This window comes from Mustela lutreola, chromosome 14 (assembly GCF_030435805.1).
Source record: "Mustela lutreola isolate mMusLut2 chromosome 14, mMusLut2.pri, whole genome shotgun sequence".
Lineage (NCBI taxonomy): Eukaryota > Metazoa > Chordata > Mammalia > Carnivora > Mustelidae > Mustela > Mustela lutreola.
Genome location: NC_081303.1, coordinates 72226144 through 72251379, shown reverse-complemented (window position 1 = coordinate 72251379; position 25236 = coordinate 72226144). Strand labels below are relative to the sequence as shown.

At 39.0% G+C, this 25236-nt stretch overlaps 3 protein-coding genes across 3 annotated transcripts in view; all 3 read right to left on the bottom strand.

Annotated features, from left to right (window-relative positions):
• The window catches only part of LOC131814929 (spectrin alpha chain, erythrocytic 1-like), a 64249-nt gene extending 61192 nt beyond the window's left edge, over window positions 1-3057 (bottom strand). Inside the window, 3 exon segments of the mRNA XM_059146406.1 lie at window positions 14-139; window positions 1574-1934; window positions 2960-3057. Coding sequence (XP_059002389.1) covers window positions 14-139; window positions 1574-1810 — 363 coding nt within the window. The 5' untranslated portion in view covers window positions 1811-1934; window positions 2960-3057.
• Window positions 3058-12695: 9638 nt separating this feature from the next.
• LOC131815093 (olfactory receptor 6K2-like) lies at window positions 12696-13661 on the bottom strand. Its single transcript, XM_059146729.1, has one exon. It carries the CDS (start codon window positions 13659-13661, stop codon window positions 12696-12698), a length of 966 nt encoding a protein of 321 aa, XP_059002712.1.
• Window positions 13662-24241: 10580 nt separating this feature from the next.
• On the bottom strand, window positions 24242-25213 carry LOC131814940 (olfactory receptor 6K3-like). Its single transcript, XM_059146419.1, has one exon. The coding sequence runs from the start codon at window positions 25187-25189 to the stop codon at window positions 24242-24244; it is 948 nt and encodes a 315-aa protein (XP_059002402.1). The 5' UTR covers window positions 25190-25213.
• Window positions 25214-25236: the final 23 nt, after the last annotated feature.

Here is a 25236-nt window from a genome sequence, read left to right as displayed (position 1 = left end):
ACCATACATTTACCTTGGTGTCCTCGTGGGCAAAATGCCCCTCAGCAAATCGGGTTTCCCTGATTTCTTCCAGTTCAGGAATGACCCCTGATTTTGCTTGTACTTCTGCCTCGAAGGATTCATGCTTCAGATACTTGGCCTGAAGTTTAGAAATCAGAAGTTAAGTCTAATGAACCCTAGTATGCTTAGAGTATAAAGTTCCTTTTCTTACTTTTGGGCAGAACAACTTGTTTCACAACCTAGATGACCAGAGCTGGAGAAGTCACATCCTAAAAGAAATGACCACTTGAGGCCAATCCAGGCACAAGGTCAGGGGACCCAGGAAAATGTTCTGTCCTGTCCCCATTGACTCTGGGGAGTTTCCAGTAATTACCCTGTTATTTTTTTTAATTAATTTTTTATTTTTTATAAACATATATTTTTATCCCCAGGGGTACAGGTCTGTGAATCACCAGGTTTACACACTTCACAGCACTCACCAAAGCACATACCTTCCCCAATGTCCATAATCCCACCCCCTTCTCCCAACCCCCCTCCCCCCAGCAACCCTCAGTTTGTTTTGTGAGATTAAGAGTCACTTATGGTTTGTCTCCCTCCCAATCCCATCTTGTTTCATCTATTCTTCTCCTACCCACTTAATGGATCAAGAAGATGTGGTATATATACACAATGGAATACTAGGCAGCCATCAAAAGAAATGAAATCTTGCCATTTGCGACAACATGGATGAAACTAGAGCGTATCATGCTTAGCGAAATAAGTCAAGCAGAGAAAGACAACTATCATATGATCTCCCTGATATGAGGAAGTGGTGATGCAACATGGACCCTGTTATTTTTAAGTCTCACTTGCCTTTAGTGAGAATGAAAAGTTGCCCCATATTTGTTCCTCTTCAGAATAGAGGAAGTAAGTGCTATGGAAAGCTGAACACAATGATGAAAATGATCATTAATATAATGGCTTTTTTTTTAATTGAGAGGTTTCTGCTTATCAGTTAATACTCTTGTTGTCATATGTATATCAATCTTTTTAATAAATATTACTCTGTTCTTGAACCAGGTGCTTCCTCTCCAACATCAACTACCCCTTTTAGGTAGGTAACCCTTTCTTCTGGTCATGACTCTGTCACCTGCTGTGATAGAAGGAGGGAGAGGAGCCTCCTCCTGACCCCTGTCACGTAGACTGAGCAAGGGCACGGATAGCTCAGTTCCTCCTTGGGAGGAACCTGGGCAAAATCTCCCAGCAGAGTGGAAGCCCTGACCTTTCATAACCTTGAAATATTAAAGTTGCCTGATACGTCATACCTTCCTCGAACTCTCAGTCACTGTTATGCGCATAACAGAACTTCAGACCAGAATTACTTCCATAGGGTGAGTTTCCTCTGTACATAAGACATGGGCTTGAGAAGTTAAGGACACAGGCCATTTAGTGACAGAATTATGGTCCCTAACAGGAAGTCTGAACTTTCTATGACATCATGCCCTTATAGTTAAATACCCACTTATATTACAAGAATGTTTCCCTCCCTGGAGATCTTAGAGTCTGCTCTGAAGAAGTCACAGGAACGGAGTACCTGTATGTTCGTCGGGTCTTCATAGCTCCTATCATCTGCAATCTTGAGTTTCTCCAAGATCCACTTCTCCAGGTCTTCTGCATCCCGTCTGAAAACCTGGTATTGATAGGAATCTTCAAGCTTCTGACCCCTCTCAGCAACCAGATCCTTGAACCTTTTGTAGCGAGTTAACACCTCTTGACGTCTTTCCTGGATCTGCTCTGCTGTTTCCAGCACCTTTGGTCCACCACTCTCCATAGCCTGAAAGTTAGAAATTTTCTATCTCTTGCTGGTTCTCAAATCTCTGTGATGTCCCTTTCTGTGTTCCAAGGTGTTTTCACAGGTTGAACTTACATTCAGATGTCTTGAAGCCTGTAAAAACCTGTTGTCACAAGACACTAGAATATTTACATAATTTCAACCATATGCAGCTACCCTTTAGGATAGTAATTCTTTATCAGTGATTACATTTTCCCAACTTTTCACATAAATATGTGCCACCATTTATTAAGTCCTATAAATAGAATTAATTTTGATTAATGATGGAGACAAGTTTAAATTAGCAAAATCACACATCTCAGAGGGATGAAAAGAGTTGTAGTTTTATTTTCTTTACAGAGGCTAGAAAAGTGTTGACTTGTACTGATCATTCTGAATTTAATCTAATGAATAATTCAACATGGTTTGCAATAAACTTGATGAATGACATACACAAACGTTTGGAAATGTTTGTTTTTTCACATAAAGTATAGCCCATATATGTTTATCTTTTTTATTTGCTTTATTCACAAACACTACAGATAAAAAGTTCAGCACATCCTTTAGCAATTATCATAAATTTCAAGTTATTAACCTCTTGGTAATTGGCTTTTGCAATGTAAATTGTCACACTGTTAAACAACATAAGTGGGATCCAACCTATTTGAGATAATAGCCGGCAAAATCTCCGTAGGGTTTACCTTCTTTCGTCTGGATATGGGCACAGTTTTCCCTGGCTTACCTCAGCCAGAACACTGAACACTAATTTCAAATTTTTAATCTTCTTCCTCCCAAAATAAAATTGCTACTTGGTGGATGTTCTTTAGTAGTTTGGCCACAGAATCCAATGATTCTATGGAGACCCCAATCTTTCTTGTGTATTATTTTGCTCCAAGTTACCTACTTGTTTTCTCTATGACCCCATGTAATCAGGTCATTGCTAGATTTTGATACTGTGTAGCTACGAGCTCAAGATCATTGTTTAAAGTGATATATTCACAGAAAGAGTTAAAATTAAGCTTCTCTACTTCTTAAAAGCCAGGAAACAATTCTTACAGATTCTATCAAACACAGTGCAGAAAGTTCAAAAGAGACAGCTTTCCTGATTATATTGGTGACAAATTGTACTAGGAAGAATTTTGTACTCACGGTTTCCTTTGGAAAGTGTTTCACTTTTCTGGAAGGTCAAGAACCTGGCAAGATAAATTGTATCCAAAAGAGAGAGGAAGACAAAGACAATTCTCAAAAAGTTGTCTAGTCTTCTCCAGATAAAGATGAAAGAAACGTTACATATGTGGAAGAGTAAAAGAAAAAAAAAAGCAACCTTGGGCCCCAAATCCCGCCAGCTGTAGTCCACGTTATCTTCAGGAGACAGGTTCAGCTGAGGGAGCTGCTAACTTGAGCAGATGCTGGGTGACTCAGCGCTTCAGAGAGACTGTGGCTCCAGAAGTTTCTCAGTAGGACTTTGTAAAACATAAATGTGTTATGAAAATAAAGTCAGGTTTCTGAGTGAAAAATTAAAAAGAAAAAAAAAAACAGTTAATAGATGTAAGTTAAAAAGGTTGTGTAAAAAAAAAAAAAAAGGTTGTGTAAAAATTTTGTTGTGTTTCTTTGATTAGTCTTAGATTCCATGTAAGTCAGGATGGAATTCTGGACCATCCAATCTTTGGACTCCAGAATGACAGGAACTCAGGACATGCATAGTTTTTTTGTGTGTGTTTGTTTATTTTTTTGTTTTTGTTTTTTTATCCCCAATGTATCTCTAGAAAATATAACTCAACAACTTCATGAACACCCAGGTGCAGATTTCCAACAGTCTTGAAATTAAAAAGATAGCCTAATTCTCTCTGTAGAGTCTTTGTCAAAATAGGAAGAAAATTTTATTCCTAGCTTCATAGATTGGGTTTTTAAAAATCTGATTTAGCTGTACTCTTAGTCATTTAAATGGAAGGTATGAAGGAAGTGAGATGTATGTGTATTTACTTTTATTTCATGAAGCAAAAATTAGGATACCTCATTGAACAAACTAATGAAATCACTTTTTTTTTTTTTAATGGTTTTAGTACTAAAATGTGGGATAAAAGTCAACCTGTATTTTTGGTGGAGAGAAAGAGAAACAGAAATTCTTCTCCAAAGGCATACTTCTTTTTGCCAACTTTACAAAAATGAAACAAACAAAAAGAAAATGGTAGAATGGCTTCAGACCCTTCTACAAAGCAGGGAACTCCCTGAGCTAGATATGCTGTCCACACTTCATTCTAGTGTGATTCCAACCTAAATATCCTAGCTTCATGTTCTCTGGAGTAGAGCTAGGTTCTACACTTCTGGTTTCCCTTCCTTCCTCTCCTTCAACTGAGAGAGGTTAAAATTATCTTCTTGAAAGTCTAGTATTGTTTTACTTTTCCATATCATTTCATTATATTCAAATATATAACAGTATTAAGGCAGAAACACAACTCGGGCAATGAATTATATCACACACACCAAGGAACCTCTGATGGAGTTGGAGTGGGGAGAAGACACTCTAAAATCTTTATCTAGGAGAGGGGCACCTGGGTGGCCCAGGTTGAGCATCTGCCTTCAGCTCTGGTCATGATCCCAGAGTCCTGGGGTCAAGCTCTCTTTTCAGCAGGGAGCCTACTTCTCCCTCTCCCTCTGCCCCTCTCCTCAAATAAATAAATAAAGACCTTAAAAAAATCTTTAAGATTTTTAAGATTTTTAATCTTTAAGAGTTAAGAACCACCATCAATTATCTTAATATAACTTACATGTTGACATGATTAATTCACATTGCTTTCTGATCTTTAGACAATTCTGTGAAGCAGGTATTATTACCATCCTATTTTTACTTGAGAACAGAAGTAGTGTCTGAGAGGTGTCCTCTCCGATGGCTTTTGGTTGTATGTGTGCAGAGTCAAGTCCCTGTGAGGGTCGCTGCCATACCTCCTGCCCTTTGTCTATTGTAGCTAAGCTTCTCTTAATCCATCAACATTTCTGGTTGTCCTGTTCCAGAAACTTCTCACCAGTGGTGCCAACCCTGGGATAAGCTTATGACCCAAGAAATAATAGGGCAGGATTGGTCACTATGAAATAATAAAATAAAAGGGGGTAAGAGCAATAGTCTTGGGGCGCCTCGGGGCTCAGTGTGTGAAGCATCTGCCTTCGGCTCAGGTCATGATCTCAGGGTCCTGGGATGGAGTCCTGCATTGGGCTCCCTGCTCAGTGGGGAGCCTGCTTCTTTTCCTCTCTCTCAAGTAAATAAATTTAAAAAGTCTTTTAAAAATATGATTATTAAAAAAAAAAAAAAAAGAACTCTTTAGAGCAGGGAGCAATGTGGAAGTGTGCAAGACTTGGGGACGAGGTTTCATGTGCCATAACCAGTGTTCTTTGGGTTTTCAGCCTTTGCAGCCAGGAGAGGCTTATAGGACAAGCTTCTCTTACTGCTCTGACCCCTGCCTGCGAGGCTCAGCCCTGCCCCATCTTCTCAGTCCATCTAGATTGACCGAGTCGCTGCAGTCCCCTTAGCACCACCATTGTTGGGGCAAGGATCAGGATGACTTGAGGATTAATGGAGTGACAGGATGAGAACATCTTAAATCTTGGTGGTTTAACACTTGGACCCCTGACTCTCTTGCTACTTTTACAGTTTTCTGAGAATGCTCATTGGCTCTGAGGCCATCGAGACTGACTAGAACACAGAGGAGGTTTAGAGCCCCGTACTGTCTTTCAGTTGGCATGCTGCTCTTAGGTGAGTGAGTGCTGGTGGCTGCGGAGGAGGCTGGAGTGCATCCCAGACAGCTTCATGAGAGAGGAGTCTTACCTTCCATTTTGCAAGGGCAAAAGTAATTTGCAGGGTTCTTGTATGGGTCAAGGTTATCGGCAGTAGGCAGATCTGTGCTTCCCATACCCATTTAATCAGCTCTGTCCAGCTTGCCTGCGGCCTCCCCTGAGTTATCAGATCTTTTCCTGGGCCCAGAAGCTCCAAGAGATGCTCTCTACCTCAAATTCTGGAGTACCCCCAACTTGCAGCACGAACATTGATATCACACTTACTGGGTATATTCTGGAGTCCCACTTTCTTGGCTCATAAATCAACAAGGAAATGATGTTAATTTTAACATAAAACCATTTCTTTCCCATGGGATAAAGGTCATAATTATTTTATTATTTTAAAATTTTTAATTTTTGCTTCTCCAGAATTAGTTCTTGTTTTAAAATGTCTCCAATTTTTGCCTCTTAAGTGGGTTAGAAGATTACGTAACATAATTCAAAAACATGAAGTGATCTTTTTACAGTTAAATATGTTGATGTTAATTCTTAACACTTCAGGTCCTTTAAAGTTATTTGTGCCTTAACTCTATTCAGAATATATATTATTCAAGTTTGCAATCCTCTCATTAAAAAATATAGCTCTTTTGCTCCCTACTATAATCTTCTCTCAGTCTCTCTTATTTTTTTTTAATTTTTAAAATATTTTTTAATATTTTTTTATTTAGTATCAATGCACTGAATAAGAAAAAGCAAAACCCATGATATTTGCTTTATACAACGAACCAAGTGATTGAGGCGGAAGGAGAGGCGGGGCTGATGGCAAGTACACTGGACCGTCAGTTAAAAGGCTTGATGCCTCCATTTAACAACCACATGAGCATTAGAAATTTGCTTTAATTTTGTTAAGTACCTAATGGGGGTAGTAATGACCAATCGACCTGTTTCCTAGAATTGTTATATGGCTCACTTTATATTTTAGTTACACGCCATACATTTTATTCTGAATCATTAATTTTGAAAATCAGAATGAAAAGGTCTGGGATCTGCTTTGGAATAATTCCTCGTAAAGCTAAGGCTGTATTTTTTAAAGAATGATTTGCAACACATCATTTAAAAATCTCACATTAAATTGCTTGATGTTCCCATCCGCTAATAATTTTCTTTGAGTACAGCAGGGCTGAAGGAAACTATATAAGCCTAAGTCGTCATAAACCTTATAAAAATAGCAAGTTTGGTGCCATGGCCCCACTCAGGGAAAAAAGACTTCAACTAAAAAATATTATTTCTCATTAAAATAAAGGAAAGGAGGAGCCAAGGGCCAGGACTGAACATATTATCTCCTTCATAGCCATGATTAAACTATGAAGTTTAGTTCTTGTATTTAAGGGACTAGAGTCCCACAATGTCAATGAAAGTTCTATTTAACATCTATGCCAGTCATAGAAATTTACGTGGATTATCTGTGACGTGGCTGCATTCCACTGCTACAACGGCTGCATGTGCAACTGCAAACAGACCAGATATCATGTCTTTCCCATTATCTCCCCCCCCCCCTGTCTTTCTCTGGGGATGTGGGAAAAGTCTGAGTTTTTCTACAACTTAATTTTTTATCACTTGTAATTTGTCAAGAAACATAGACTACCTCTATTCTAAAACTTTATTCTTTCAGCAAACTACTATTGAGCATTTCTAGGGACAAAGAATTGTCACAGACATTGGGAACATAGAGGTGAACAAGGCAAGATGCCTATTCTCGAGGAGTTTACAAAGTAGAGGGCCCACTTTCCACATCACGTATATAAGAGTATGCTAACAGCCCCCGTGCTTACAGTTGGCTCCATGCAAACTGTGCATATATGTATGTATATGTATACATACGTACACATATATATGCACCAAGCAAACTGACATCAGTAACATTTGATTTTTCTCATGAAAACAATGGTTTCTAAAAGGTGGAGGAATGGTTTGTTATTTGCAAATATAAGTCACTTGAACCAGGACATTTGTCAATCCGTCACTAAAACACGAGACATTTTCAAGTCTACGTCGAAAGTTCCGTTATATCATCTTCTCTGCTTTCCAGAAACAAGAGAAGGTCACACTGCACTTTGATGAATTAGTGTTGTAGGATTCGGAGGAATCCAGGTGACTTTGAAGAAAATTAGTACTGCTTTATGGTCTTTTAAAAACTGTCCAGAGATGAGACTTCTCACTGCAAATGTCATGTGGGTGTACACAAGAGGAAGTGACCCGGGGCATTAGGAGAAAGGTGAGGGGAGACGAAGCATGAGAATGTGGCCTCTGAGAAACAAACGGAGGGTTTTGGAGGGGAGGGGGATGAGGCGATGGGTGAGCCCGGTGGTGGGTATTAGGAAGGGTACATATTGCGTGGAGCACTGGGTGTGGTGCAGAAACAATGAATCTTAAAACACTGAAACAATAAAAATAAATTAAAATAAATTGTTTAAAAAGAGAGAGAGAACGGTAAGGATAGCCAGAGTCTTCAAAACAAAATGAAATGATTTTCTGGGCATCTTATTATATCTTACTATCAAGAGGAAAACACCTTATAAGACCTGTGATAAATGTCTACCTCAAGGTGCAAGAACCAATCCTTATTTAGTAGACAGTTGGCTCCTGGGTGGCTCAGTCTGTTAAGCATTGGACTTTGGCGAAGGTAATGATCTTAGGATCCTGGGATCAAGTCCCACATGGGGTTTCCTGCTCAGCAGGGAACCTGCTTCTCCCTCTCTCTCTGCCCCACCCCCACTCATGCTCTCTCTCTCTCTCTCTCTTTTAAATAAATAAATAAACAAACAAATAAATAAACTCTTTAAAAAATACCCTGGGGATAAAAATATATGTTTATCAAAAATAAAAAATTAAAAAAAAAATAGATAATAGACATATGATAGATCTTTTCTAAAGTAAAGAATGCATGACGGAAAAACAATCAGGGTTTTGAAGGGGTGGGGAGTGGGAGGTTGGGGGAACCAGGTGGTGGGTATTAGAGAGAGCACGGATTGCATGAGCACTGAGTGTGGTGCAAAAACAATGACTACTGTTACATTGAAAAGAAATAAAAAATTAAAAAAAAAAGAATGAATGAATGAGCAAAAATAACTTTAAATGTCACAAGTTTAATTGCAAACAATTTTTAAAAGCTCATTTACCTCAATTTACTTTCTGAATGTGTCAGCTCTTGGTTTTACTTGGAATAAATACTTCCACTACATAGGAAGAAGCTTTTAGTCCTCCCAGCAAAAATTCTATCTCGCCATTATCGAGGATGAAAGAGTAAGGTATTCCTTAAAAGCAGTCTACTGCCTGTCCTTAGTGTGTGTCAAGAAATCTCCTAAATTAAATCAGGGTGGAGATCTATGGGTAAACAACCAATGCAAAGAAACAGTAAAGGTTCTTCATGTCTCAGAAGAAATAAATTTCTCTTTGAAGTTTTTCTTGACTCGCCAAGAATAGATACTAAGTCTGTTATGATTTTATGAGTTTTGTTATCACTTTTTGCATAGTACTTTCATAGATTTCTCTCCAGTTCTCCTGTGGAAACTCTTTTCCAGAACCTATCAGTGCCTGATACATAGAAATTATTGGGCCACAATGTGGCTGGTTGGCTCACAACTGTGGAAGAAATATCCACAGGTCCACAGAAGAAGCAGCCACATAATGGAACTATGAAGCCATGAGCATTGCCCAGGATGGGGGACATGGCCTTCATGCCTAGTGTGGCCTACTCTGAGATTCCAAGTATTTGGGGAAAAAAAAAAAAAAGCATTTTCAGGATAAATTCTACAGCATCCTTTTGTTGGTTTACAAGCTCTTCTAAATCTTTCCAGGTGTAATCTGAAACCAGTGTCCATATTTGGAGGGCAGTGAGAGACCCAAAAAAAGGCAGGTCACTCCAGATTGGTAGACGGCAGGTTTAATAAGCAAAGGGAACTTGCATACAAGGTTGTCTTGGGTGACCACAGGATGCGTGGGTCCTCACACCCAGTCACCAGAGTCTTAAAAGTTTATATAGGGGCATTAATGGGGTTCAGTCGTGTATGCTGCCCAAATTCTGTGAGCACCTCATCAACACGTCAAGACTCTGTCCTTGGAGCAGCTCCTGAAGGGGGGAAGACAAGCAGAACCAATGTTCCAAGGACAATGGCAGAGGTGTAGACCTCCCATCACCCGGATCCAGCTCATGGGTCAACTGATGTCAACTCTGGTTCCAGACTGTGAGTTTCTGCACATCAGAGAATGGGCCTTATAGCACTATCATTCCAACACCTAGCACTTTCCTCTGTATATAGTGATACATTTTTAAAGTTTCTTGAAGAAATAGCCGAGCTATTTTAATAGAATTAACAAGAACCCCAGGAATGGCCTATGCTATTGCCTCTGAGAATGGAGTCCTCCTCACCTCTCCGTTTTCTCAAGAATATCAGCACAATGTCAGGAATGTAGCATGGTGGTTAAGTGCAAGGCTTTCGGAGTAAAAGTGAATGGAGTTCGAATCACAGCCCAGCCTCTTCCTAAATGCATGGCCTCAGACAAGTCATTTAACCCTTAGAAGTCACAGTTTTCTCAATTACACAATAAGAATGATAATAATACCTATTTCTTAGGATTGTTATCAAGTAACATATATACAGGAGACATTTATTACAATATCTTCTATACAGTCCATGCCCAATAATGAGAAAATTGTATTTTTGCTATCAATAAATATAATTGCACTTGTGAATATAAAAATGTTATTTTATTACAAGAAGCAAAACTATGATTAATAAATGCAACAGAGCTGTTGATAAAATACATCTAAAATTAAGAAGAATGAGTTAGGTGCTCCCGTGCTCACCAAGTCAGAGGCCACACATTTCCTTAAATCCTATGCATTTACTAAGGGCATAGTAAGAAAGTCATTCATGGATGTCAACACACCACGAACTTTCTTTTATTTTCTGCTTCCTTTCTGTTTCTTTTCTTTCTTTTCTGTTTCCTTTGATTTTGTTTTTCCTCAGCTTGGAATTGTTTTTGCTCAAAATACACAGACACACACACACACACACACACACACACACACGTTATCTAGTAAAATTCCATTCACAGAGTAGGTTCGGTTTAATCGTAGGTTTTTAAGCAAAGTAACAAAGTGATCATATCTAAGCTTTAAGAAATAATTCATCCTCAGTTGGGAAAACAGCTTGAAGGTGGAAGTGTATGGATGTAAGAGAGATAGTTTTAGCTCTATGAAGTTCTAGGGATACTGATAATTTCTAGGAAAGGATTCTATCATACAGAAAGTGGAGAGAAGAGATAAGAAAAGTATGAACCCTTTCCCCTGCTGGAGGTTCATGCATATCAGTTCTCTAACGATATTACCCTTGGGGCAAGTACAGTTAAAATAACTAGTCAGTCAAGGAGTGAAGTAATTCCTTCCTCATTTCTCCGGAAGAGCACGAGACGTTGCCGCACTACTCAAACCCCGCAACGCTACTGGTCTCCCTGCTCCTCTCTTCCCTGTTTTCCCTTGTTTTCTCCTATCAAGTAGATGCTGAAGACTTTCTTTGTTAGGGCATCTCCACCCACAGCCAATGGGTTTTCTCTCATTTACCTTCCCTTCTCTATCTAAGATTTTTATTAGATCATATTAGCTTCTTCTTATCAGCCTTTCCCCCTTACTCCTGTCTTTCCGTCTGGTGTCATAACATTAAGGAGTGAGGATGAGGGCCTGGCTGTGGCACAGTCATGGGAAAATGAGACTGACAATCACAGGAGTTGTGTGGGCGGGCTACGGAGGAGGGGAAATCTCCTAACATTTACCTTGTAATAAAGGTAAATTTACTAAATGTAAATGTACCCTTTATTACATCTTAATTGGGGTATGAGCCCTGGAGAAAATCGCCCTTTATGAAGCATGTATAAGAAGACTCAGTAAGAGAAAAAGCCCTCAAACAAAATAGGACAAGGAGAGTTCAGCATCTTCAAAGCCAAGGGAAAAGGGAAGAGTCATTCAGTACTGTTGGATGCCAGCTGGAACAGTCAGAACGCAGCGTGGCTGTGCTGGCTTACTCATTCAATGGGGATTTATTGATGTCATCACTTAATTCACAATATCTTTAATTGCATTGAACACAAAGATTAAGATTTTGGACTCATTATGAAAAAAAAAAAAAAAAGCACTGATACCTTGATGGTTATATTGCTTTATTTTTTTTAAGACTAAGTTTTAAATTTTGTTTTTGCACTTATAGTATTATTCAGTGATCTTCTTGACCTAAGATTCTTTGCCATAGTCTTTAACTACTGCACAATTGCAGCTAATGGCTTTGTCAGGCTTCCTCCCCTGTCACTATTACAGAGGCCTACCCATGGTCCTAGCTTCTTACAGTCACCAGCAATAATGAAATGGATTGAGTCTTGAGCAAAACGGCCTCCACTCACTTCACACATTATAGTTGTGATGGCCTTGGCTCGTTACCGATCTAGACATGGGACTCATGTTGTACAGTACTGCTAAGGTGTGAATGGAACAGGTGAGGCATAGGAGAACCTGCTGAAACATGTCTATACAGATATTCGTCAATAATGAATACTGGGTGTTATTCACAACCGATAAGTTATTGCAAACTACCTCAGAAACTAAGTATGTACTGTACGCCGGCTAATTGAATTTAAATTAAGAAAACAGTGAATACTTAATTTAGGAATTAGGGTTATTTTTCAACTATATCCATTAGTGATACCACAGAGGGAACTTTGTCTTATGAAGATGAGTTTTCAATTACCATATCTGACCAACATTTGACTATGTTAAAATTAAATATTGACCCAGATCATTTCCATAATATGAATTTATCTTGACTGAATTGAGTGGCAGGAAGCTGATTTAACAAAGTCAGATCCAACCATATGTAGGTTGGATAAAGACTGAAAGAAACTATTACATACACTAAATTCACTAAAACTATTACATATCTAGTTTTAGTGAATTTTGTTCTTGGTGACCTCCAGAAGACCAGTTTCAGTAAAAGCTGGTGGGAAAAGATCACAGAGAGCTGAGAATGAGAAGTCACCAACAACTATGTAGACTTCCAATAATTAGATCTTACTTGAGGTCCTTGGTCTTATGAAAAAAGATTTTAGCTTGACCCCAGTGTTTTTTTATAGCTTCCTTTATTTCTTTATTCCTCAGACTATAGATTATGGGGTTAAAGAAGGGGGACAAAACTGCAAAGGCCAGAGCAATGACTGTATCCCAGAATAAGGAGTAGGTGGCAGAGAAGCGTAGGTACATGAGGGCCACACTGCCAAAGAAGAGCAGAAAGACAGTGAGGTGGGAAACACACGTGGAAAATGCCTTGCGTCGGCCATCAGCTGACTGAATGCGTAGAATTACAGTCACAATACCAACATAGGACAAGAAAATGAGCATCACGGCTATAATAATCTCCACTGCATGGACAATATCCACTACCTGAATCATGACGATGGCTTGTGGGTCTGTGTAAGCCAAGCGTAGCACAGGGAGGAAGTCACAGAAGATATGCTCAAGGTGATTAGAGCCACAAAACGGCAGTGTGGAGATCCAGGCAATCTCAGGGAGGGGTGTGATAAAGCCACAAACGCAGCAACTCAAAGTCAGTTGGACACACAGCCTGGGGGTCATGATAGTGGGATAATGGAGAGGGCTACAGATGGCCAGGTAGCGGTCAAAGGCCATAGCTGTCAAGAGACAAACCTCACTGATGCCAGTGGAGTGGAAGAAATACATCTGCAGGAGACAGCCATTCAAGGAAATGCTCTTCTTCTCACTCAGCAGGCTGATGAGCATCTTCGGTATGGTCGATGTGGTGTACCAGATCTCCAGGAAAGAAAGGGCGCTGATGAAGAAGTACATGGGAGTGTGGAGGTGAGCGTTCAGCTGGATCACTGTGATGATGACCAGGTTTCCAAAGACAATGAAAGTGTAAATGAAGAGCAGTGGAACAAAACAGATGACAGAACCTTCCCAGGAATAAGGGAAGGCAGAGAAGATGAATTCCTGATTGGTGCTTTGATTGGGGCTCTCCATTTTCTAGTCGAAAACAAGGACTTCCAACTCCCAGTGCACTCAACCTTGTAGGAGATGTCTACTATTGGTCAGAGAGTAAATATGCTTACCAAATCCCAACTCTGTGTAGATCCCTGTACTGGGGATGTGGAGGAAGACAAAGAAAGAAGGAAATAGTCCATACCCCACAATGCTCACAACTAAAGTTATAGTATGGGACAATCTCCAGTCACAAAGTGTAGTCAATATTTTAAACCAATGATTCCCTAATTTTCACATCTTCAGAACCATATGGAGGCATTGTTAAAACTCAAATTGCTGGTCCCTATCCTGAGAGTTTCTAATTCAGTAGATCTGGGGTAAGGCCAAACAATTTGCATGCCTAACACATTTCTAAATGATTCTAATCCTACTGGTTAAGGGAACCCCATTTTAAAACCATGTATTTAGACAAAGAAAGAACTAGACAAGGCAGTGAAGGAACAGTAGGTGAGTTTTTTCCCCTCGTTCAAGTCTTACTTGATACCCTAATGATCTCCCCACAATGATTTCAGAATTCTTTCCTCAGGCTTCCAGTTCCTCATCTGATTCCTGGCATGTGATTTAATTGAATATTTTTTTTTAATTTTTTATTTTTATGAGGAAGTGGTGATGCAACATGGAGGCTTAAGTGGGTAGAAGAATAAATGAAACAAGATGGGATTGGGAGGGAGACAAACCATAAGTGACTCTTAATCTTAATTGAATATTTTAACGGCAAAGACAAACCATCACTGGCGAATTTCACCCTCTTCCTTCCCTGTCTCTGACATATCCTCTATCTCCATATATACATATAATATGCATAATGTATATAAGCAATCATTATTCAGAGAATGTTCAGAGGAGACCAATGATAGCAATGTTTATGTGTTATTTTTCTTAAAAAAAAAAAAAAAAAGATGGGCCATTCTAACGTCTCCAGTTCCTTCTCTCCTCCCTCTTGTAGGAAAATGGATCTCAAATATGTTTTGTGCCAAAAGGCTTTGGTCAAATGCCATAATTAATAGGAAGTTACTACGTGGAGCCATAAATGCAGAGCTGCTCTAGTGGGAGCTGGGGTGGAGAGAGAGTCTGTAGGCTCCATGGAATGCAATGGAAACATCACATTGCAGGATATGGTCCTATTAATTTATTCCCTTTTCAGAATCATTTATTTGAGTCTTTCTTTTCTGTTATCAAATAGGCACAAATCTTATCTTATGAGAGAAGTACTGTCTCTAAACAGATGATTTCTCTCCTCTTTACCAACATCATTTTTCCCTAATGCGTGAATATGTATTTATTGTCTTCATTCCCTCCTGAATCCCTTTGAATCAATGATCTGCTCTCAACGCTCCATATGAGTTTTCTTAAAGTGTATCAGTGGCTTTCTGATTAAAATTTCAGTGGCCCCCCTCTGTCCTCATTGCTGCTAACCTCCAAAGCTCAATGACCTGATCCTACGAAGTCTTTCCTTTTCTGCCTTTTGACACCACAGTACCCTGGTTCCCCTCATTGGCTATTCTGTGTTCCACCTCCCAAATTTCTTTCTTTGTTCTTTGTTTCTAACTCCATATTTTTTTATGAAAAGATCTTATTTATTCAAGACTTTTTATCAGTGTCTATCGGCCTCCTACTCCCATTAACTAGTGTGACTCCAGATTCTCATCCTGCTTCTCTTTCTTGAGCCCCACACTTTCTTCAGAACCCTCCCACTTAGAGTCCCACCTTCACCCAAACGCGTTGTCTCCACCTGTTACAAGCTGAAATCTGTCCTCCCAAAGTGCTCATGTTGAGGTTCTAACCCCTGGAACCTCCGAATGTGACTCTGCTTGAAGAAAGGGTCCTTAAGGAGATAATGAAATCAAAATGAGGACACTAGGGTAGACCTTAATCGGATGTGACCAGTGGACTTCTAAGGAGAGGAAATGTGGACCCAGCTTCAGAGGGAGTACCTTAGGAAGACTCAGGGAGAAGGCAGTCACATGCAAACCATGGAGAAAGGCCTCAGAAGAAAGCAATTCTGTCCAAACATGGATCGCAGACCCCGAGCTCCTAGAATTGAAAGAAAATAAATTCTTGTCGTTGAAGCTGAAGACTCCGGTGGTGATACTTTTTTATTGTGCCCCCATCCTCATCCACAGCACACCACCAGAGCCCCTTAGTGAATTCCTTACTTTTGTTCATCTAGATACCAGCATTAGTCATTTTATATCCATCGTGGCCTCACTTCTCAAACCCAATGAACCATCCAGCTATGCTTAACTTCCCATTTTTCTTGCTCTATCATCAGTATCTTTTATCTTCATTGCCTTCACCGAATTTGATGCCTACTCATAAGCCTTACACCACTGTCAAAGCTTCCAGAGGTCTTACTTTTCGATACAAGCTTCCATTCCCTCAAAGTCTGTCTTGCTAGATTATCAGTTTACACACGTGACCTCCTTTCATCCTCTACAAGAGTTTCACGTTCTCTCCATTCTCTTCTTCTGAGGTGTCTCTGCTTTGAAAAGGGAACAGCTCAAGTCCTCTAGGATAACACTTCCTTAATCACTGGAACAGGAAGTCGTAAACCCCCTTTGTTTTCTGTCATTCATTAGGTTCTAGCCTTGTGTATGAATTAGAAAATGGCATTTTATTACAGTTTCTTACTTATACTAGCTACAGATGTGTTTGTCCGCTGATTATGTAATTAAGACCCATCAAATTCCTACACCATCTACTACATCATCTTCCTTTAATGTACAGAATTTTTTTTTATTTATACAAAAAAAACCCATATCTCCTGTTGTTATGGCAAATTACTAATCACCAATCCCCAGTTCAGTAAACACGTAATTATTCCAAACACGTCAGTTTCATTTTCTGGTCTCCAAACATTACCTTAAAGTAAATCTTTCCTACCTGAAATATCCTCATCTTCCTTCAAACCTCTAACATTTTTTTAAACTTCACTAATTTCTATGTGTGTCTTTTCTAGTTTCAACAAGTTAATCCCACAGGTCTTGAATCTTTCTCTTCCTATTCCCTGTGAACTAGATCTACCTATCATTGACCATCTGTCTGTCCATCTATTATCTATAACTATGTCTAACTATCTACCTAGTATCTATTTATCTCTCTCTATTCATGACTATTGATCATCTATCTATCATCTATATCTACCATATATATACCTATTCCTAGTTCTCTTGATTTTTCATACACATACCTGTTCTTCCCCATAAGTCTTGATCTCCCCAGTGGTAGTCACCACATCTTCTAACTATGACTCTCAGGGAAGGGTTTTATAAATTGAACCAAGCTACCAGTTGAAGAAGGTGCCTCCCAGCAGACCCAGACCTAATACCCTCCCGAAGAAATGCAGTTAGTTCAAAAAAGGCATAAGGAAGATCTAAACCTGAAAGAACCACCATTGGACTTTTCCCACTGAACCCTCCTCTATCTAAAACTTAGTAATAGTAAATCTAGTGCAAACAGCTAACTGGAAATCTCACTTGATTCCTGAAACATTGATTCCTAAAAGATTTCAGTAATTGCTTACAAGGCTCATTTGTGGCTTTAAAGCAATCATTTGAGCCTTGGCCCCATTTCCTGGGAAACTGTAATATTTAAAACATTTACGCTTTGTACTAACTTGTCCTACAGTATTATTTTTCCTAACTCCTCTTTGTTCAGAATCTTATCAACAGTTATTCATGGTATCTGCATGAACACTGGGTTATCTATTCTTATGCAGGTGGCTCATTCTTCCTTCAGATATCTCCAGTTCCCCAAAATTAGTTAATTCACTGACCTTGCTGCTGTTGGCTTCCAAAGCTGGACAAATCTAAATGAAGACTCTAACTTTCCCTACCCTGATGTGGCCAACCATCAACTTCCTTCACTCTTGTGCTATGTCCCTACCCTGAGTCCTCCATCTAAACTCTATATCCTTCACCAGGCAATGAAATATAGATCTGACGCTCCCTGTAGAGCTCTCTCCCTCCCTCTTATATGTGTGTATCTTTTTCTGAGCATAACTTGAGTAGGAAGATAGACTCTCTTGGGAATTTTACATAAACTAATTAAGACAAGAAAACAGTCATTCCCACAATGGCTCTAATTAGGAAAAACAGTTCAGCCTGACAATTAGGAGAACCCCAGTTCTGGGGAACTTCAATCCATAACCAATGAGACAGTCTGGGAGCCTGAGGCATTGGAATGAATTGTTTTTATAAACTTCCTTTTTCTGTGGTACTTCTGGTGAGATTGGCTTTTAATAGAATCAAATGCTGAAAATCCAAGACTAAGAATGAAGCAGACACAGCAAAGGGGAAGAGATTGGTGGAAAACAAAAACCGAGACCCAAACTTACATCCTGATTACTTAGTTCCAGGACAGTAAGCCAAATTTGGGAAAACGCAACCTTGCTTTTAGGCCTTAAGATATGCCATTCTCTCTTTGAATTTCTCCTTCCCTGTTTTATGGAATAAGCAGCTCTTCTTTAAAAAAGTTCTAGTTTTGGGGTGCCTGGGTGGCTCCGTGGATTAAAGACTCTGTCTTTGGCTCGGGTCATGATCCCAGGGTCCTGGGATAGAGCCCCGCATCTGGCTCTCTGCTTGGCAGGGAACCTGTTTCCCTTCCTCTCTCTCTCTCTGCCTGCCTCTCTGCCTACTTGTGATCTCTGACGGTCAAATAAATAAATAAAATCTTAAAAAGAATAAAAAGTTCTAGTTTTGTTATTGTAAACAGCTATTAGAAACCCAAATCTGAATTTTTAGGAAATTACATTTTTTTGGTTTTAGTATATTTTACATGGGAATTGTATTTTCCTACAAATTGCATGGTCACATGGACAAGTTCAACTTGATGCTAACATTGTACTTCAAAAGATGACTGCTCATTGATTCTTATTTCATAATTAAATAATAACATATATTTGTTATCAGTTAGGAATGTTCCTTTCTTATTTGATCCCAAATTGACAAGTCATTCTCTTGGACTTTTGCTTATGGTTGCAAAGTAGATCTCTAAGTACCAGGCATCCTTTGTCCTGCATCAGGGCAGAAAACTGTGGCCTGAGAGCCCATCAGCAAAAGCTCCCCAGAAATCCTGGCAAACTGTTGCCAATATCTCTATGGTGAGACCCCCCTTATCAGAGGTGGGCGAAGAATAATAAGTTTCGCACAATTGACCCAACATATCTCTCTGACTTCAAAATATTACTCTGAAAATTAATTTGGAATTTAAAATCCTACGTGATTTTAAACATTGTATTTATTTTATGAGACTCCATGAAAGACATTGACTATTACATAGAAACACATTTACTTAGAAACCCACAATGACATTTAATTCTGTACTATCATTCTAAATTCAGATAATGGTTGCCTTCAGATAGTATATGAAACCGTGTCTAAAAAACTTATATAGTTCCAGCCATCTTAGATTTACTGAAAAAAAAAAAAAAACACTGTTTTCATAAATTATATGAAATTGTAATATGAAAGTTTTCTAAATTTTCTAAAACAAAAGTCCCATAGAAAAATGTCAACACATAATAATTAGGAATTAAAGAGGCAACAGAAAAGAGCTGCTCTGCTGGTTAAATATTAATAAATTGTTAAATAAATTATTCTGGTGCTTTCAAATAAATGTATGTCTTCATTTATTTCATTTTATTTTGTTTCCTTACGCTGGCAAAGAATACAACAAGTAATACACATTGCATGCAGTAATGTGTTGAAATATAAGCCCTCAGTGTTGCAGGTTATATAGATTTTTACAGTATTTAGGATGGTGATTTGGCATTATCTACTTCATTTTTAAATCTTGAATACTATTGAATATTGCAGTTATATTTCCAGAATTAATCTTACAACAATATTGTAATGTGCAAACATATGTGGTTTCATACTATGGCCTTGTTTATGATTAAAAGTGATTAAAATAAACTCAAATTTACAGCAATAGGGATTAAATGAGTAACAGAATGTACAATCATGATACAAACTATTATGTTGTGGTTATTTTACATGGAAATCATAGATCTCTGTACTGTGACTTGGAGAGACATAAACAAATGTATTGTTAACTCAGAAAACGTAACACTAATGGGTGTGATCCATTTTGTTAAAAAAAAAGGATTACATCTAAATGTATATTGAAACTTACTCTTATTTGTTTTCCTTTATTTTCATTCTTCCTCTTATTTTCTCCCTATAAAGCTATTTTGATTTATTTTAACTTTAATTTTAAGATGTCTTCTGTAGGTATGTTTTCTTATAAAAGATGCATTTGTGTTTTACCTACAAGTACTCTCTGTTTATATCAATTGTATTCAATTGATTTCATTGCACTGTTTTTTTTTTTTTTCAGTCAGCAGTATTTTTCAGTTATTTATGTTTCTTTGTGTTCATTAAGTTTATGGTACCTAACACCTCTATGACCCTCTGAAGTATTCATTCATCATATTTTAGGTATCCCTTTTAGCCATAATAGATTACAGATTGCTTCCAACTTCCCAATACCCAAACAACATCTTCACACGTTGGGGTTTATTAACAAGTGTGGAATGTCTTTGGGACACACTCCTAGGAGGAGGATTACTAAAACAGGATACACTTCAGTGTAATTTAAGTTCTACCAGATTTTTCTGCATAATGTCTACACCGGTTTATATTTGCAGCCAAGTGTTTTTGTTTCTTTGTGTCCACATCCCCTCCAACCAGAGACTTAATAAAGAGTTCAAGAATCTTTTTATGTAATTATGAGCCTTACAATATAAACCTTATCTTCTCTTAAATTACTGACCTAGATCAGTTGTTGTTGTTGTTTTTTCTTTGTTTTTTTTTTTTTAAAGAAGTCTTTTCCCTTAAGTATAATGATTTTCTCGCCCAAAATAAGCAATAAGGAATGGTATTATGGCTTCAGACAAAGACACACCGATTTATCTAGCACAGCAGTTTCTAGCTAGAGACTATCACAGAGTTTTCATATGAATTTTATTCTATGTTTGGACTAACACAGAACACTGTGCTTCTCTGCACCCAGCAAGCAGTAAGAATAAAGAAGGGGAATGTCTACAATGTTTCACTATGTTGCACATTTCTTATTTTCACATAAGATTTTGTACTGAACATTTACTCTACCTTAAAAGATTTTAATTTCATTCGCTGTTCAAGTGCAGGATGACTATAAGCCACAAAATGATGAAGACAACGGTATAGGAAAGATAATGTAACTTCAAAGAGCAACTCTTCTAAATCTCTTTACCCCACCCCCTGCCTTCACAGGTTCAGGTCTTTAGCACTTGCTTTGTTTCTAAGTGATCAAAAATCCCTTTAATGTGTAAAATTTCTTTCAAACACACACACACACACACACACACCCAAAAAAAAAAAAAAAAAAAAAAAAAAACCAGGCACCATGGTTAAGTGACTACACATTTGATGCGAGTAATCGTTCTGAAAATAATAGAATCTTTTTTTTAATTTATTTTCAGCATAACAGTATTCATTGTTTTTGTACCACACCAAGTGCTCCATGCAATCCGTGTCCTCTCTAATGCCCACCACCAGGTTCCCTCTACCTCCCACCCTCCTCCCCTTTAAACCCCTCAGATTGTTTTTCAGAGTCCATAGTCTCTCATGGTTCACCTCCCCTTCCAATTTCCCTCAACTCCCTTCTCCTCTTTAACTTCCCTTGTCCTCCATGCTATTTGTTATGCTCCACAAATAAGTGAAACCATATGATAATTGACTCTCTCTGCTTGACTTATTTCACTCAGCATCATCTCTTCCAGTCCCATCCATGTTGCTACAAAAGTTTGGTATTCGTCCTTTCTGATGGAGGCATCATACTCCATAGTGTATATGGACCACATCTTCCTTATCCATTCGTCCATTGAAGGGCATCTTGGTTCTTTCCACAGTTTGGCAACCATGGCCATTGCTGCTATAAACATTGGGGTACAGATGGCCCTTCTTTTCACTACATCTGTATCTCTGGGATAAATACTCAGTAGTGCAATGGCAGGGTCATAGGGAAGTTCTATTTTTAATTTCTTGAGGAATCTTCACACTGTTCTCCAAAGTGGCTGCACCAGCTCGCATTCCCACCAACAGTGTAAGAGGGTTCCCCTTTCTCCACATCCCCTCCAACACACGTTGTTTCCTGTCTTGCTAATTTTGGCCATTCTAACTGGTGTAAGGTGGTATCTCAATGTGGTTTTAATTTGAATCTCCCTGATGGCTAGTGATGATGAACATTTTTTCATGTGTCTGATAGCCATTTGTATGTCTTCATTGGAGAAGTGTCTGTTCATATCTTCTGCCCGTTTTTTGATATGATTATCTGTTTTGTGTGTGTTGAGTTTGAGGAGTTCTTTATAGATCCTGGATATCAACCTTTTGTCTGTACTGTCATTTGCAAATATCTTCTCCCATTCCGTGGGTTGCCTCTTTGTTTTGTTGACTGTTTCCTTTGCTGTGCAGAAGCTTTTGATTTTGGTGAAGTCCCAAAAGTTCATTTTTGCTTTTTAAAATTAGCAATACAATTCTAAAATACTTACAACCTACAAGAACATCTTAAGATTGGATAATAAGCACTAGTTATTAAAGTTCTGCCATCCAGGCTGGTGCTATGTCAGACAAAGCCCATGCACAGCAGATAATAAAAGAATAATCATTTAGCCTCAGACTCGTGAGTCTGTTCACCAGTTGCAACGAGGGGAATTAGGCTGGACTCCCAGCTCTGGGCTCTGGTTCTGGGCTCCAGACACCAGGCTTGGGCAGGTGGGCTCAGGTCAGCTCCAAGTATCTCGCATTCTCTGAACCAGGGATTCTCAGGCACAAGGACTCATGGGTCCAACGCTGCAAGGGAAGCAGCTGCTGGGAGCAAATCCAACTGCAAGGGCACAGATTTGATCTCAGGAATGCCCACGGACATCCCAATCATCAAATAATTAAGAAGGCTTATCCAAAGTTGAGGGGCAGGGAAGTATACACCACCCACCATGAATTCACTCATTGCAAATTTGTGGAGTTATTCTTCTGTTCCAGGGATGTGAAGAACCAGGACTAATAACTCAATTTACCACTGAAATCTATCACTCTATTATAGTCCTCCTGCAATTTCAACTTGTCAGTGATAGTAAAGACAGCTCCACAGAATAACCAGACTTCTTCTTTAATCATATCAGTTGTTCTTACAGTTATACTAGAAGTACCACATTTAAGCATTACTAGTGCAACCTTCGCAAAAACAGTACCTTTACCCACAGCTATAAACATATCTGCACATTTTACTTTAATAGGTCAGTTTCTTAAAATCCATCTTGAAACAGAAGTTTTTTTTTTTTTTTAAATGGAGAGAATGTTATGCAAAAAAATGATATTTGCCACATTTATAAGAATGGTGATAGTGAGGAAACAATATAGAGGTTCAAAATAAAGAAATAATTTTTATGCCCAATCCGTGAAATATTTTGCCATATTTAAACTGAATTGGCCTAAGTACTTTGTGGAGACATCAATAGATTTTAGCATATAATTTTGAGTTCTAAAATATTTATTACCAAGTCACATAGTATCATATTAGAACTGCTACACAAGTTATATGTCTTAGCACTGATATGGTAGGGAAATATGGTAGGGAAAATAGACAATTTCTTAGAGAGGTTAATTAAATAATCAATAAATGTCATTGGCTATAAATGTAAATGTAGGCATTTATTATGTCTTAACATTCTCACACTGATCCTACATAAGGTGGTAAGTTCTCATGGGCAGACGTCTGACTTACTCAACTTCTCTTTATAGTAGTTAACATAATACCAAATACAGTCTGTGATGCCTGGGTTCAGGACATCTTCACATGACGAGAACGCCGGCACATAGATCTCCAAATACTAGCAAGGCTGACTCGAGAGGAAAAAAGATGGGGGATTAGGTCTATGCTTTGGATACCAGGAACTCTTGCTTCTACTTAATGTTCAGTGACTTCTTGAAAGAAGTAGGACTAGTCACGTTAGTGTCATGGGGAGTGAGCTACATGGGTTCCATCAGGTCACTGGGAGCTCGGTAAAGAGATAGTATCAATATTGATAGTATTATCAATATTTATATAATCAATCATTTTAAAGTAAAAGAGTAAATTAAAATCAAACAAATATGGGGTGCCCCAAGCGGTTCAGTCAGTTAAGTGTCTGACTCTTGGTTTCAGATGGGGCCATGTTTTTGGGGTGGTGAGATCGAGCCTAGCATGGTCTCCGCACTCTGCGGGGAGTCTGCTTCTCTCCCTCTCTGCCCCCTCCGTTCTTCCTCCTGTGCTCTCTCTTTCTCTTAAGAAATCAATCAATCAATCAATCAAACAAAATGGAAGATACAGGAAAGAAAACAGTCCGCTGATCCTAAAAAACAAAGAGTGGAATTGGTATGTTGATCTTCTCTGTAAGTCCTCAGAGAACATCATCAACCTACTCATCGGCATGCAGAGAAGAAATTGGGACGAACTGCATAATAACTTTAAGTTCTAGTGTTTGTGGGGGTCTATATCTTGTGAGGAAGCCCCATGTATACAGGGCACTCCTGCCTAAATCACCTACCAAGGAAATTAAACATCTTGTGAGGGCAGAGGAGTTTCTTAATAGCATCTTTCATATCCTTATTCCTCAGGCTGTATATTATGGGATTGAAAAAAGGAGCAAGGACAGAGAAGGTCAGAGCAATGGCAGCATCCCAGAATGGCGTATACATGGCAGAGAATCTAAGATACATGAGGCCCACACTGCCAAAAAACAGCAGGAAGACAGCCATATGGGCAGCACAGGTGGAGAAGGCCTTTTTACGGCCCTCCCGCGAAGGGATCCCCAGGATCACAACGACAATTCTGATGTAAGAAAGAGAAATAATCAGGCCTGTTATCAGAATGGCCAGAGCATGAATCACATCTTGCACTAAGATCACCGAGGCATCCGTACAGGCTAAATGTAATAACGGTGTGAAATCACAGAAGATCTGGTGGATTTGGTTGGGGCCACAGAAAGGCAGGGTAGAAATCCACACAATCTCGGGTAGAAGGATGAGGAAACCAAAGACACAAGAGCCCGCAGAAATCTGTGCACACCAACGGGGAGTCATGATGGTCGGGTAGCGCAGGGGGCTGCAGATGGCGAGGTACCTGTCAATGGCCATGACAGTCAGCAAGGCTCCCTCGGTGTTTCCCAGTGAGTGGAAGAAATACATCTGCAAGAGGCAACCGATAAAAGAGATGGTCTTTTGACGGCTGACCAGGTTGGAGAGCATCTTAGGGATGGTGGCTGTGGTATACCAAATCTCTAGAAACGAGAAGATGCTGATGAAGTTGTACATGGGATTGTGGAGACGGGTGTCCAGCCTCACAGCAAAGACGATCAATAGGTTCCCAATGACAATAAAGGTGTAGATGAAAAGTAGAGGAAAAAAGTACAGAAGGCCACCATCTTGGAGCTGGGAGAACCCAGTGAAGATAAATTCAGTCACTGTGGATAGATTTGCACTCTCCATATGCCCAGGAGGGCTACCTGTGAATGAGGGAGAGGTTATACCCAACC

Bases quoted from the DNA above. Each gene is read 5' to 3' on its own strand.
- LOC131815093 (XM_059146729.1), bottom strand. From the start codon at position 13,661: ATGGAGAGCCCCAATCAAAGCACCAATCAGGAATTCATCTTCTCTGCC.
- LOC131814940 (XM_059146419.1), bottom strand. From the start codon at position 25,189: ATGGAGAGTGCAAATCTATCCACAGTGACTGAATTTATCTTCACTGGG.